The sequence below is a fragment of the Pristis pectinata genome, chromosome 4, assembly GCF_009764475.1.
Source record: "Pristis pectinata isolate sPriPec2 chromosome 4, sPriPec2.1.pri, whole genome shotgun sequence".
Lineage (NCBI taxonomy): Eukaryota > Metazoa > Chordata > Chondrichthyes > Rhinopristiformes > Pristidae > Pristis > Pristis pectinata.
This window is the reverse complement of record NC_067408.1, coordinates 66,237,634-66,253,622: the sequence shown is the minus strand read 5'-3', so window position 1 is coordinate 66,253,622 and position 15,989 is coordinate 66,237,634. Positions and strand designations below refer to the sequence as shown.

General features: G+C 41.6%; 1 protein-coding gene across 1 annotated transcript in view; it reads left to right on the top strand.

Moving 5' to 3' along the window:
- Positions 1–15,359, top strand: part of LOC127569904 (SPRY domain-containing protein 7) — a 32,411-nt gene extending 17,052 nt beyond the window's left edge. Inside the window, exons 4-5 of the mRNA XM_052014950.1 lie at positions 821–923; positions 13,018–15,359. Of these exons, the coding sequence (XP_051870910.1) occupies positions 821–923; positions 13,018–13,115 (201 nt within the window). The 3' untranslated portion in view covers positions 13,116–15,359. The remainder of the gene's footprint in view (positions 1–820; positions 924–13,017) is intronic.
- Positions 15,360–15,989: the final 630 nt, after the last annotated feature.

The window sequence follows — 15,989 nt, the reverse complement described above, 5'->3', positions numbered from 1 at the left end:
GTAAGAAACAATTTAGTGTTTGCAAACACTCACCTGCACAGTTTCCATACTGGTCTTTATTTTACTCATGCTCTCCTATATACTTCAGAGACCTGGACTACCTACAATAGGCACTGGAAAAATACACCAATGCTATTTCTGCAAAGTCATCCAAATTGACTAAAAGGACAGGTACCTGTGTCCTCTCCTAGCAGAACATTCCCAGTATTGAGGCTCCAGTTACACTCAGATGGCTACATTGGGCAGGCCACATCAGTGCCATGCCTGCTACTGGACTCCTGAAACAGATATATTGTTCTGAGCTCTGTCAAGGGAAAAGATTACCAGGTAGACAGAGGAAAAGATTTCAAGGATGTTCGCAAAACTTCTTTGAAGAAATGCAACATCCCCACTGACTCCTGGGAATCTCTACCCCATGACTGTGGAGAAGGAGCATTCAGGACAGTATTGAGAACATGCGTCGGGAGTACACAGAAGCCCTGCAATACTGGCAGGAGTGGATAACCTCTCAAACTGTCTACCTACCTGCCCTGACTGTTAAAGAGACTGTGGTTCCCACGTTGGCCTCATCAGCCCCCTCAGAACTGAAGTCTAAGTAAGTCATCGTTGATCCCAAGCGACTACCTAAGAAGAAAAATACAGTTTTACTTTTAATGGGGCTATTTTTATTTCAAATATCTTCCTTAAACCCCTACAGCTAGACAGCAGCATGAATAGGACAGGCCTCCTCCATACTTACAGATTCTGAATCTTTATTTTAAACTGTATAAGTTACATCTAATTGTACAGACTTAATTAAATTTGATTTTTTTTTAAAAAGGGACTAACCTATGATCATGTGGAATTGAACGTGTATTTGAATGGGAAAAATATGCATTGTCCAGCATCTGGAATTAGGGGTACAGTGTATCCAGTTGTATATGGTAAGTAGATTTAGATGTTGTTGAACAGGAATCACTAACCCTATTTTAGTGTCATTCAACACAGAAACAGGCCCTTCAGCTCAAATGGCCCATGCTGACCAAGATGTTCATCCAAGCTAGTCCCATTTGCCAGCGTTTGGCCCATAACCTTCTAAACCTTTCCTATCCATGTACCTGTCCAAGTGCCTTTTAAATGTTGTTATTGAATTGCCTCAACCACATCCTCTGGCAGCTCATTCCACAACTATATCCTCTGTATATAAAAAAAAGTTGCCCCTCAAGTTCCTGTTAAATCTTTCCCTCTCACCTTAAACCTATGCTCTATTTCTTGATTCCCCAACTCTGGGATAAAGACTGAGTGCATTAACCCTATCTATACCCCTCATGATCTTATACACCTCTATAAGATCACCTCTCAGTCGCCTATAGTCCAAGGAAAAAAGTCCTAGCCTGTCCAACCTCTCCCTATAACTGTCCCTTAAGTCTTGGCAACCTCCTTATAAATCTTTTCTGCACTCTTTCCAGTTTAATAACATCTCTCCTATAGCAGAGTGGCCGAAACTGAACACAATACTCCAAGTGCAGCCTCACCAGCGTTGTGTACAACCGCATCATGACCTCCTAACTTTTATACTCAGTGCCCTGACTGATGAAAGCCAGCGTGCCTAAAGCCTTCTTCACCACCCTGTCTACTTGTGACTCCACTTTTCAGAAAACCATGTACTTATACTCCAACATCCCTCTTGCTTACAACACCCCCCAGGGCCCTGCCGTTCACTGTGAAAGTCCTACCTTGATTTGACTTTCTAAAATGCAACACCTCACACTTATCTAAATTAAGTTCTGTTTGCCATTCCTTGCCCCACTTAACTCAGCTGATCAAGATCCTCCTGCATTTTTTGATCACTATCCACTATACTACCTATTTTAGTATCATCTGCAAACTTACTAACTGTGCCTTGTACATTCTTATCCAAATCATTGATATAGATGACAAACAACAATGGGCCCAGCACTGACCCCTGAGGCACACCACTAGTCACAGGCCTCCAGTCCGAGAAATAACCTTTCACCATCAAGCCAGCTCTCCCTGGATTCCATGCGATCTAACCTTCCAGAGCAGCTTATCACGTGGAACCTTATCAAAGGCACTGAAGTCCATATAAACCATGTTTATTGCCCTGCCCTCATCAACTTTCTTGGTCACATCATCAAAAAACTCAATCACGTTCGTAAGACATTTCTTTTGTTTTGTTGGATGCATTAGCTTGAAACTTCAGAAGATTAGATAGTAAGTTGTTTCTCTGACTCTGGGGAATTGCTGTGCATATTTATCCCCACAATGAAGCAATGGTGTTAGCAACAAATTGAAAAGCAAAAAACTACAGATACTGGAAATCTGAGATAAAAACAAAATGCAAGAAATACTCACTAGGTCAGACAGCATCTATACAGAGAAAAATAGGGTTAATGTTGCTGTTCGGTGACTTTTCACCAGAATTGGGAACAACCCTTTCCAGACTTACCGATTCACAAAATCTAACAGGAGAAACCATGAATAAGTATAACCACAATTAGCATGGATTGCTTAGGCTTTGAAGGTTACACTTCCAAGCGAATTGAAAAGTGGCTGGAGCTTAAACACTCCCATTGTGCATTGATATTAATCAAGGGAGAAAAATCTTGGTAATCCAGTATCATAGAAGCCTCTCTCTTGGGCTGTCATGGTCAGAAAAGCATGGTAATCATTAGTGGTGTATCTTTTGTGTTGCTTACCAGGCACAGAATGCACTCTTTCCCTGCTTCCCAATGCAATAAATGTAAGCTGTTGATGCACTCCTCCCCATTTTAAAAATGTATGAGGACGGTAGTGCTAGTAACCCAGACCCCTGAATTAACAGTACTCAGTAGTTCAAATTCCACCATGCCAGCTGGGATTGATGATGGCCAGAAAAGTAGTGGATTGCTGTGAAAACCTATCTAATTCACTAAATTTCTTTAAGTGAGGAAATCTGCCATCCATTCCCAGTATGTGACTGCAGACCCACAGCAAGGCCTTCTTAAATGCTGTCTGAAATGGCGTAGCAAGTCATTCAGTTGTTACATAACCAATACATTAATGCAGAAAAAAATTAGATAGACTTGTGCACTGAATTCAGACAGCAAAGTTGCTCTCAGTCCAGTCAATTTTGCAAACTCTGCCTCACTCCAAAGACTGTCCTAGCAACAGGGTAGACCCATTAATGAGCGGACTGCTCCCATAGATGAGTTAAGCAACAGTATGTCCTCACAGAAACATACCTAAAGGATAACATGCCAGACAATCCATCACAATTCCTGAGTAGGACAGATCCACCAGTGGTATACAAATTGGAGGGAGTAGTCCTGGAGGTCCTTGACATTGATCCATGAAATATCATGGCATCAAGTCAAGTATGGGCAAAGAACCCTCCACCTGATTACCACCATCATCCTCCCTCAGCTGTTGAATCAGCGTTCTTCTGTGTTGAACAACAGTTGGAAGCAGCACTGAAAGTAGCAGAGCCTCAGGATGTACTCTGGTTGATGGTGGTGGGTGACTTCACTGTCCATCTCTGGGAATGGCTTGGTAACACCACCGTAGACCAACCTGATTCGAGTCCTGAAGGATCTAAAAGCCATATCAGGTCTATGGCAGGCAGTGAATGAAACAACACGAGATAAACCTACTTGACCTTGTCCTCACTACTCTACCTGAAGCATATGCATCTGTCTGTGACAACATTGGCAGAAATGACCACTGCACAATCCTTGTGGAGAAAAGCCCTGTCTTTACATTATGGCACCCTTTGTCTTATTGCACAGCACTACAATATTACCAACTGGGACAGATGTAGAACAGGTCTGACAGCTCAAAACAGGGCATCCATGAGGCACTGTGGACTAACAGCAGCATGAGAAATATATACCAACACAATCTGTAGTCTCACGCTACTTTAACCATGAAGCTAGGTATTCAACCCTAGTTAAATGAGAAGCACATTCGGAGTAGCATCAGGCATGCCTAAGTAATGAAGCTGTTCCCCCAGGCCATGTGTGTGCTAAATAGTAAAAATAGTATGCAATAGACAGAGTTAAGCAATCCCACGATCAAAACTCTGCAGTCCTGCCATATCTAGTCATGAATGGTGGGAGATGTTAAACAGCAAGTGGAAGAAGGAGACTCCAGGAATATCCACAGCCTTCAATGCCAGGAGGGCCCAGTGTCTGAATGCAAATGATACTGAAACATTCACAACTTTGTTCAGATAGAAATGCAAAGTGGATGATTCTCCTAAGATCCTCACCATGAGAGAGCCAGCCTTGAGCCAATTAGATTCACTTCACATGATATTAAGAAACAAATGAGAGCACTGGGTACAGCAAAGGTTATGGAACACCACAGGTATAGTATTAAAGACTTGAACTTCCAAGGTTTGGAAGTCAAATGTGGCTGGAGCTAAAACACTCCCAGTATTGTAGAAGCCTCTCACTTGGGCTGTCATTGTCAGAAAAGCATGGCGATCATTAGTGATGTATCTTTTGTGTTGTTCAGCAGGGACAGAATGCAGTTTTAAATATCTCTTTCCCAGCTTTCCACTGAAATAATTATAAAGTGTTGATGCACTCCTCCCCATTTTAAAAAGTGTACAGGGACAGTGGTGGTTCAAGTGCAGTTACAACACTGGCATCTACCTGACAATGTGGAACATTATCTAAATATCTTCTATACACAAAAAATGGTACAACTCCAATCCACCTGATTCCCATCCAATCGGTCTGTACTTAATATCAGCCAAGTAATGGAAGGTATCATCAACTGTGCTCTTAGGCAGCACTTAATCATTTGTAGAGGAGACCACATTGTGACCATTGAATGCAGTACACTGGAGTGGAAGAAGTCCAAGTGAATTGCTACTTCACCTGGAAAGACTGTTTGGGTCACTGGACTTTTCAAAGGGGAGAAGTAAAAGGCTAGGTCTTGGACATCCTGCGGTTGCATGAGAAAGTGTCATAAGAATGGAAGTGGTTGATGTAGATAAAAGAGAAGTCACAAAGGGACTGAAAGGGGAGGGGGAGAGGAAGAACTGGTGAAGGAATCTCTTTGGAGGTGGTTCAAATTGTGAAATCTGGTAGGGTGGAAAGTCAGGACCAGGAGACTTGTGTCCTTTCTCTGTCCAGGAGGAGAGGAGGTGAGAGTGGAGGTGTGGGAAATAGATGATTTACAGTCAAGGCTCTGTTAACAATTGTAGATTGGAAGCAACAGTTCAGAAAGGAGGAAGACATCACAAAGGCATCTGTGTGGAAAGTCTTATCATTGGAGCAGATATGACAGAGTGGAATTGAATCCCTGAGGAGGTAGGGTGGGAGGTGGTATTGTTGAGATAGCTTTAGGCTTAGAGTCATACAGTATGGAAACAGCCCTTTGGCCCAACTAGTCCATGCTGACCAAGATACCCATCTAAGCTAGACCCATTTGCCCACATTTGGCCCGTATCCCTCTAAACCTTTCCGATCCATGTATCTGTCCAAGTGCCTTTTAAGTGTTGTTAATGAACCTCCCTCAACCACTTCCACTGGCAGCTCATTCCATATACAGACCGCCCTCTAAGTGAAAAAGTTGCCACTCAGATTCCTATTAAATTTCTCCCCTCTCACCTTAAACCAATGCCCTCTAGTTCTTGATTCCCCAACTCTGGGGAAAAAGACTGTGGGCATTCACCCTATCTATGCCCCTCATGATTTTATACACCTCTGTAAGATCACCCCTTATTCTCCTACGCTTCACTAAATAAAAGTCCTAGCCTGCTCAACCTCTCTCTCTATAACTCAGTCCCTCAATCAAGTCATAGAGCAATACAGCATGGATACAGGCCCTTCAGCCCAGCATGTCCATGCCAACCACAGTGCCCACCCAGTTAGTCCCAATTTCCTGCATTCGGCCCATATCCCTCTAAAGCCCCAACCCCTCCATGTACCTATCTAAGTGCTCCTTAAATGATACTATTGTACTTGCCTCAACCACTTCCTCTGGCAGCCCATTCCATTTACTCACCACTCACTGCATGAAAAAGCTGCCCCTCAGGTCCCTTTTAAATCTTTCCCCTTTCACCCTAAACCTATGGACCCTAGTTGTGAACTCTCCTACCCTGGGGAAAAGACTGTTACCATCCACCTTATCTATTCCTTTCATAATTTTGAACACTTCTATAAGGTCACCCCTCATTCTCCTATGTTCCAAGGGATAAAGACCTAGCCTGGCCAATGTCTCCCTGTAACTCAGGCCCTCTAGTCCTGGCAACATCCTTGGTAAATCTTTTCTGTACTCTTTCCAGTTTAACCACATCTTTCCTATAATAGGGTGACCAAAACTGTACACACTACTCCAAGTGCGGCTTCACCAACGACTTACAAAACTACAACACAATGTCCCAACTCCTATACTCGATGCCCTGGCTGATGAAGGCCAGCATCCTAAATGCCTTTTTCACCACCCTGTCTACCTGCATCGCCGCTTTGAACAAACTATACACTTGTACTCCTAGGTCCCTCTGTTCCATTACACTCCCTAGTGCCCTACCATTCATAGTATAAGTGCTACGCTGGTTTGACTTTCCAAACTGCATCACCTCACACTTATCTGCATTGAAATCTATTTGCCAGTCCTTGGCCCACTTCCCTAACTGATATCTACGATAACCTTCTTCACTATCAACAGCAGCTCCTAATTTTGTGTCATCTGCAAACTTACTGATCAAGCCTTGTGCATTCACATCCAAATCAATGATATAAATAACAAATAACAAGGGTCCCAACACCAACCCCTGCAGCGCACCACTAGTCACTGGCATCCATTCCGAGAAACAACCTTCAACCATCACCCTCTGTTTCCTACCTCTGAGCCAATTTTGAATCCACCTAACTAGCTCTCCCTGGATTCCATAGGATCTAATCTTCCAGACTAGCCTGCCATGCAGGACCTTGTGGAAGGCCTTGCTGAAGTCCAAATTGACAACATCCACTGCCCTACCCTCATCTACCTTTTTGGTTACCTCTTTTAAAAAAAACTCGTCAAAAGATTCATCAAGCATGACTTTCCATGCACAAAGCCATGCCGACTTCTTCTGATCAGACTCCGTTTATCCAAATGCTGGTAGATCCTGACTCTCAGATTTCCCTCCAGTAACTTCCCCACCACTGATGGCAGGTTGACCAGCCTGTGTTCCCTGACTTGTCCTTGCTACCCTTATTAAACAACAGAACAACATTAGCCACCTTCCAGTCTTCGAGAACTTCACCAGTGGCTAACAATGAAGCAAATATCTCCACAAAGGCCTCTGCAATTTCCTCCCTAGCTTCTCACAACGTCCGAGGACACACTTGATCAGGCCCTGGGGATTTAATCACCTAATGCACTGTAAGGCTGCTAATACCTCTTCCTTGGTAATATGAATGTCCTCCAAAACGTCTTCACTTGTTTTCCTTTCCTCTTGATTTTCTCCTCAGTAAATGCAGAGGCTCAAGACATAGGAGGCCTTGATGCTCTCTAAGGGGACCTGCTCTCTCCCTAGCTACCCTTTTATTTTTAATATTGCTATAGAATCTCTTGGGATTTTCCTTAACCTTACTTGCCAGATCCATCTCATACGCTCTCTTTGCCCTCCTGATTTCCCTCTTATTCTTAATCATTTTATAGTCGTCAAAGGATTCACTCATCCCTGACCTCCTAAACCCAATGTATGCTTCCTTTTTTTTTCTTGACCAGAGCCTCAATATCTCTCATCAGCCAAGGTTCCCTAAACTTGCCAGGTTTACCCTTCACCCTAACAGGAACATGCTGCTCCTGGACTCTTGATATCACACCCTTAAAAGCCTCCCACTTGCCATTCATTCCTTTCCCTTCAAACAGGCTCACCCAATCGACCTCTGTTAAAGCCTGTCAAATTCCCTCAAAAAATTAGCCTTGGACCAGTCCTACCCCTTTCCATCACCATCTTAAAAGGAATAGAATTTGTGTAGAAGGTTAGTGTAGAACGATAGTGTAGAATGTTGCTGTAGATTACTACAGGACATTGATAGGATGCAGAGCTGGGCTGAGAAGTGGCAGATGGAGTTCAACCCGGAAAAGTGTTAAGTGATACACTTTGGAAGATCAAATTTGAAGGCAGAATACAAGGTTAATGGTAGGACTCTTAGCGGTGTGGAAGAACAGAGGGATCTTGGGGTCCACATCCACAATGTTGCTGCGCAGGTTCATAGGGTTGTTAAGAAGGCATATGGTGTGTTGGCCTTCATTAGTCAGGGTATTGAGTTAAAGAGACGTGGGGTAACATTGCAGCTCTATAAAAACTCTGGTTAGACAACACTTGGAGTATTGTGTTCAGTTCTGGTCGCCTCATTATGGGAAGGATGTGAAAGCTTTAGAGAGGGTACAGAGGAGATTTACCAGGATGCTGCCTGGATTGGAGAGCATGTCTTATGAAGATAGGTTGAGTGAGCAAGGGCTTTTCCCTTTGTGGAGGAGGAGGATGAGAGGTGACTTGGTAGAGGTGTACAAGATTATAAGAGGCAATAGATCAAGTGGACAGTCAGAGACTATTTCCCCCAAGGTGAAAATGGCTCACACGTGGGGGCATAATTTTAAGGTAACTGGAGGAAGCTATAAGGGGGATGTCAGAGGTAAGTTTTTTTTTGCACAGGGAGTAGTGGGTGCATGGAATGTACTGCCGGCAGAGGTTGTGGGGGCAGATACATTAGGGACATTTAAGAGACTTTTAAATAGCCACATGAATGATAGAAAAGTGGAGAGCTAAGTGGGACGGAATGGTTAGATAGATCTTAGAGTATGATAAAATTTCGGCACAACATCGTGGGCTGAAGGGCCTGTACTGTGCTGTAATGTTCTATGTTTTAATTATGGTCACTAGAGCTAAAGAGCTCCCTGACTGCTACTTCAGGTACTTGTCCTGCCTCGTTCCCCAAGAGGAGGTCTAGTCCAGGGTGGCAAATGTTGTTCCTTTGTTTAAGAAAGGGAGTAGGGATAACCCTGGGAATTACAGACCAGTGAGTCTTACTTCAGTGGTGGACAAATTACTAGAGAAGATTTTTAGAGACAGGATTTATGGGTATTTGGAGAAGCATAGGCTGTTTAGGGACAGTCAGCATGGCTTTGTGAGGGGCAGGCCGTGTCTCAAGAGCCTGATTGAATTCTTTGAGGATGTGACAAAGCACATTGATGAAGGTAGAGCAGTGGATGTGATGTACATGGATTTTAGTAAGGCATTTGATAAGGTTCCTCATGGAAGGCTCAATCAGAAAGTCAGGAGGCATGGGATCCAGGGAAACTTGGCTGTGTGGATTCAGATTTGGCTCACCCATAGAAGACAGAGGGTGGTGGTAGATGGAGCGTATCCTGCCTGGAGGTCGGTGGCCAGTGGTGTTCTACAGGGATCTGTTCTGGGACCCCTGCTCTTTGTGATCTTTATCAATTACTTGGATGAGGATGTGGAAGGGTGAGTTAGTAAGTTTGCTGATGATACAAAGGTTGGTGGTGTTGTGGATCGTGTAGAAGGTTGCTGTAGATTACAACAGGATATTGATAGAATGCAGAGCTGGGCTAAGAAGTGGCAGATGGAGTTCAACCCGGATAAGTGTGAAGTGATACATTTTGGGAGATCTAATTTGAAGGCAGAATACAAGGTTAATGGCAGGACTCTTAGCAATGTGGAGGAACAGAGGGATCTTGGGGTCCACGTACATAGATCCCTCAAGGTTGCCACGCAGGCTGATAAGGTTGTTAAGAAGGTGTATGGAGTGTTGGCCTTCATTAATCGGGTATTGAGTTCAAGAGCCGTGAGGTGATGTTGCAGCTCTACGGAACTTTGGTCAGACCACACTTGGAGTATTGTGTTCAGTTCTGGTTGCCTTATTATAGGAAGGATGTGGAAGCTTTAGAGAGGGTGCAGAGGAGATTTACCAGGATATTGCCTGGATTGGAGAGCATGTCTTATGAGGATAGGTTGAGCGAGCTTTGGAGAGGAGGATGAGAGGTGACTTGATAGAGGTGTACAATATGATAAGAGGCATAGATCGAGTGGACACTCAGAGACTTTTTCCCAGTGCAACAATGGCTAACACGAGGGGGCATAATTTTAAGGTGATTGGAGGAAGATATAAGGGGGATGTCAGGGGTAAGTGTTTTTTTTTACACAGAGAGTGGTGGGTGCGTGGAATGCACTGCCAGCAGAGATTGTGGGGGCAGATACATTAGGGACATTTAAGAGACTCTTAGATAGACACATGAATGATATAAAAATAGGGGGCTATGTGGGAGGGAAGGTTTAGATAGCTCTTAGAGCAGGATAAAATGTAGGCACAACATTGTGGGCCAAAGGGCCTGTACTGTGCTGTAGTGTTCTTTGTTCTATTGCACCCTCCTGATTAGGGCCCTCTATATATTGACTCAGGAAACTTTCCTGGACTCATTTCACAAATTCCATCCTGTCCAGGCCCTTTATACTGTGGGTGGCCCAGTCAATACCAGGGAAATGGAAAGCTCCCACTGTTCTACAACACTCCCCAGGGCCCTACCATTCACTGTGAAAGTCCTACCCTGATTTGTCTTCCCAAAACGCAACACCTCACACTTATGTGAATTAAACTCCAGATGTAATGGAGTTACCTTTGCTGCATCCAATGCTCTTAGTTGTTTCTTTATATCATGTGGAGTGAATCTAATTGGCTCAAGGCTGGCTCTCTCATGGTGGGAATCTTAAGAGGATTGTCCACTCAGCTTTTCTGTCTAAACAAAGTTGTGAATGTTTCAGCATCATCTTTAGCTTGTAATGAAATGACAATATTATATAGGGTATCACTTGGGTAGGCATAACATGACATAGTAGGTTATATACTTTAGCATAGCATGGTAAAGGCATGATAGGCAAAAAGATAGCACAACACTATGCTGGTGGATTCTCTTGTCAGTGGCTCTCCCTATATGTACTGCAAGGCAGAATTAGTACCAGTAGGTATCTAAGGGGCTGCAAAATTCATGCATGTGCAATTACTCCAAAACCATGTATGTGAAATGAATACAAAACCAAGTTCATTACTTTGCTGATCTAACCAGGACCTGATGGTTCCACGCTCCACATAAAGGTAAGTAAATCAATGACCAAGCCAAAAACGATAGGCATGACTTCACTGCCACTGCCAGTGGCAGTTTTGTTCATCTTTGCCATGATGGCACCCAATGATTAGAGGTATCAAGTTAACCTAAGGGATGCTTTGCATCACTGTATTTCATGGTATTGCCTTTTGGCCACAATCAGGATATCATGACCACCCCTTTCAGTAAACAGAACATGAATCCCTGTATCTTATGGTATTTTCATAAATCAGGAAAATGATCTGTGCAGGCAACATCCATTTCAACTAGATAAATAGCAGCCCTATTTCTAAAGAATTAGCTGTCATGTCTAGACTAAAGATGACAGGCAGTATTATGGTAATCACTAAATCAGGAACCAAAAAAGGTTTATATTCCTCATATTGTTGTCTCCAAAAAGGTAGGGATTTCTTTCCATTCTGTACATCTGCATCTGCAGGATTCCCCCGATTTCCTATTGTAAAAATTGATGATTTATCAAGTTGTTGTTTGGGATACTGGAGTATGGCATCACCACCAAACAACCTTCTAGTAACAGTTCTCACAACATGTCTACAATCTACCATCGGTGTGTCTTGCTGAGCACTGTCCACCATTGGGTTCTTTGGAACAACTCAGACTCTAGCTGTGGCAAAATATAGTTACCTCATATTGCAATGACTAAGTTCAGCATTTACCATCAGAACTTCACATGACCACTGAGGATGCCATTGCATGCCTCAAGCTTTATGAATTTACCAACTAGTTTTTGAGATATTAGGTGGTTTTATCAACTAAACATGTTTTTGCCATAGCTTGAAGGTTGTGGAGCCCAATAATCCAGGAGTGAGAGAAGGAGTATAGAGCTAAGCTGCAGATTGTTTAGTATGAGGGTGCTAAATTAAACAGCATGTCTGTCATACCATTCATCAGTGCAGAGGACACTTGAGAGTTGCTCTTCACTGAACAAAATAAGTACCTGTACATTTGCTGTGGAAAATGTTATCAAGGGATTCCAAGAACAGTTTGTAGTTTACATAATGTTTGTAAAGTTGAAAAAATCTAAAATAGAACTGGGCGTGCAGACACACAAATCATTAAAAAAAAGCACCATCAACTAATTTCATAGAATAGTATACACTTCACTTTCTAATAATATTTTCCACGTACATTCAGGATTGCTGAATGCATGGAGATTTAAAACAACAAAGCCCTGCATTTTTGTCGCCCTGCCAAATGGTTTACATTCTTCCATTTGTTTTGTGGTCAGTTCCTCCACCTTGTTTAGACAGTCCAGTTGGTTAAACCTTTGGAGATACCAGATATGTCTTAACTTTCCACTGATCGATGTGGTTCAGCAAAAATGGGCCAGTTTGTACCAATGGTTAGTACATCTGCATGTTCCGTACTTTCATGCCTCTGCTCTGTGGTTAGCAGGCGTAGAACCCAACCTTACGCTCTGCCTCTTCCTTCAGGCCATTAACATAAATTGTAGCTAATTGAGGGTCAAGATCTGATCCCTCGGGCACTCCACTAGTTATATCCACCTGCCCGTTGTTCTCTGACATCTAGGTGATAATCTATCTTCAATCCATGCTAACACACTTCCCCCAATACCTTGAGCTCTCATCTTTTTCAACAGAATTTTTTGTGGCACGTTGTTAAATTCTTTATGAAAATCCAAATATACTACATCAACAGGTTACCTTCTATTGACATACCAATGTAAAAGGCCTATCAGATGATATTGGTCTACAATGCTTTAGTGTATTATGGCAAGTTGTAGTAAGCAAACAACTGGGACTGATTTGTGGTGGCTGTTTCATCTATAAAAATTGAGTTGAGTGGCAAAAGTCAAATCAAATTTCTTTACACTTAAACATGGTCTTTACATAATTACCTGATTTTTTTTTTCTTTTTGCTTTCCAGTCGATGACAGTGCGATTTTGGATTGCCAGTTCAGTGAATTTTACAGTCCTCCACCTCCAGGATTTGAAAAGATTTTGTTTGAACAGCAGATCTTCTGATATGCACTGTGTAAATGTACACACTCCCACCCAAGCACTGTTACCTTGCCTGCTCCTGCTTAGATATTTGTATGTTTCATTTGGTTGGAAGTTGCTCGAGTGCAGTTTCCTTGAATTGTCAGTACCTTGAATGACAATACAGCATAAAGAATTTAGGTTTATCATGCTTTCATCTTTCACTGTCTGATAATATTTAAATAAGTGTTTTTAAAGTGACCAATGGCAATATAAATGTGAGGTGCAATAAATAATAGACCTTATGCACCATATAATTAAGAAAAACTAGAACTCAAATGTTTGCCTGGGTTTGCCTGCATCACAATTACTGTACTTCCTGAGTTAGGTACAAGTACCAAATGAGAAATTACACTAGCAGTGTAGTTCAAAATACTTCAATTAGGCAAACTTCTATATAATTTTTAATCCCTTAACCCTGTGCAGCATTTATTTTTGCTTTTGTAGCTATTGGTATATAATATTGATATCAGGGTAATTTCTGTCCTTACAGTATTCCTCTCTCAACCTTTTCTACTCTTTGTAGTCTCAGTTAAATTTTGCTACTGTGGCTATTGATTCACTTGTCTTTGTCCTTTCTCTCTGTATTGTTCCACCAATTCTGTTTTGCTTCCTTTTAAACCTTTGTTGGGGCTGAGATGAGTACAATATTGGATGTGAAACATCTTCAAAATCACTAGTTAAAACTAGCTCTACTTTGAGCAAAAATTAATCACAATACTAAGGCTAGGCTGTCAGAAAAATATGAAACTCTTCTGACCAAGAACTGTAGACTGCAGTGCCCGTACTCATAAAAGCAACTAGCTTGGCTTTCCTCTTAAAAAAAAATTATGGCTTTTTTCCCCTTGAAGTAAAATGCCATAAATATAAAAATTAAAACAGAATTCTGAAAACAGCTGAACAGATGTGTTAGGAGAGAAAGGAAGTTAACATTTCAAGTTGATAACCGTCACAACTGGAAAGATGTTAGTCATGACAGCATTTAAGCAAGTTCAGAGCTGTGGAAGTGGATAAAATGATTGGATGAGGGTATGGGTATGATTACATTTATTTAATTCATTGGTCCATTGAGTACATGTCTAACACAAGAATGAAGTATTGGGTCAAGCGGTCTTCAACCTGAAACATTAACTCTGTTTCTCTTCCCATAAATGCGGCCTGACCTGCTGAGTATTTCCAGCATTTTTTGTTTTGAAAATATTGGAGATGCCAGAAATCTGAACTAAAAGAGGTTAACACTGGAAATAGCAGGTCGTGACATATGTGGATAGAGGAACAGTTAACGATGAACAAAATATTTAACATATTTTAAAGAAGTACTGAGATAGAGATGGTGGAGAGGAGTAGCGTAGGTATACGTCAGAATGGAAAGTGATTAAATAATTTGTGTTGAACTGTCATTCAGCTTTAAAGTACAAGTTTGTCACTGACCATCTCTGTCTCCTGCTGACCCTTCAGTGAGATTCAAATGCTCTGCCCAGAATGAAGCAGGAAGGAAATGAGAATAACTAAATGGTTCCCCAATTGCCGTTTTTGAAGCTAGAGAAAAAATCTTTTGTCAATTCTTACACAAAAATGGCTATACTCAGCAACTTCAATCAGCTCAATATTCATCTTTAAAGAACTGGAACTGAACTGTCAAATTCAGGGTTTCTGTCTAAACCAAATATTCTTGACACAGTGTGTATCATAGGATTGGGCTTGTGGATAAGGTCTATTATACTAGGGTTCAGTATACAAAGTTTGTGAAATATTATTTATATACAAATTTAGAAGTGGTGTACAGTTCTATGTGAAGATGGTGTAGGATCCCCAGAATGTTCCTTAAATATTTTCTAAAGATTAGAAGGCATTAAAGAACACTTGTTTTTACAACTTCTGCAATTATTTGTATTGAAACTATTAATATAAAGTGGAAATGTTGTAGTTAACGTAAACAAAGTTAGATCTTCTGTGCTCGTTTCATTAATTTGGAAGTTCCTGAAAAGCCATACAGAAGAATTAGGTAAGGGTTATCGTTAATAACTTTGTGTTACTTCAGAATGATCTAGCAGACAGTGTATACATTGTAGACAGTGTATAGAGGGCGGTATTATTTATTTACTGAATAATTAAACAATATCCCAAAGTCAACTATTGTGCCTCTTGTGTAGCAAAACTGAATAGTCCAACTGTGTTCCTATTTTTTTTCAGTGATCTGGTGGAATAAATGAAACATTTTAAAATACTGTTTTTGTTGATCAATATCTTTCTGAATTTGAATTAATTTTCTTAAAATGATATTGTGAGGGTGGTTCTGTTTTGGCAAGGCTGTGCAGTTGAAATTCTGACTGTTTCAGTTTTATTTTAATGCTCCTTAAAATGGTGATGGATGGGGCAAAGATAAGCTCAGTTCAGAGCTGGACCTTCATGGTTATTAGGCTGCTTGTGCCTGCACCACCATTCAGTAAGACCATGGCTGATCATTTACTTCAGCACTGCTTTCCTGCACTAACCTCATTTCTCTCAATTCCCTTACTACTAAAATCCCATTAATCTCTGTCCTGAATATAACCAGTGACTGAGCCTTTAAAGCCCTCTTGAGAATTCCAAAGATTTACTGCATTCTGAGTGAAGAAATTTCTTCTCATCTTAGTCCTGAATGGCCAATGCCTTATTCTGATTCTATGATCCCTAGTTCTAAACACCCAACCAGGAGAAACATTATCCTTGCATCTACCCTATCAAGCCCCATAAGAATGAGATAGTCTCTTATTCTTATGTGAGAGTAGAGGCAGAATCTGCTTATTCTCTCTCGATTCAACAAACCTGCCAGACAAAGAATCTTTCTCATAAAAAATGTGTTTATGTAGGGAAACC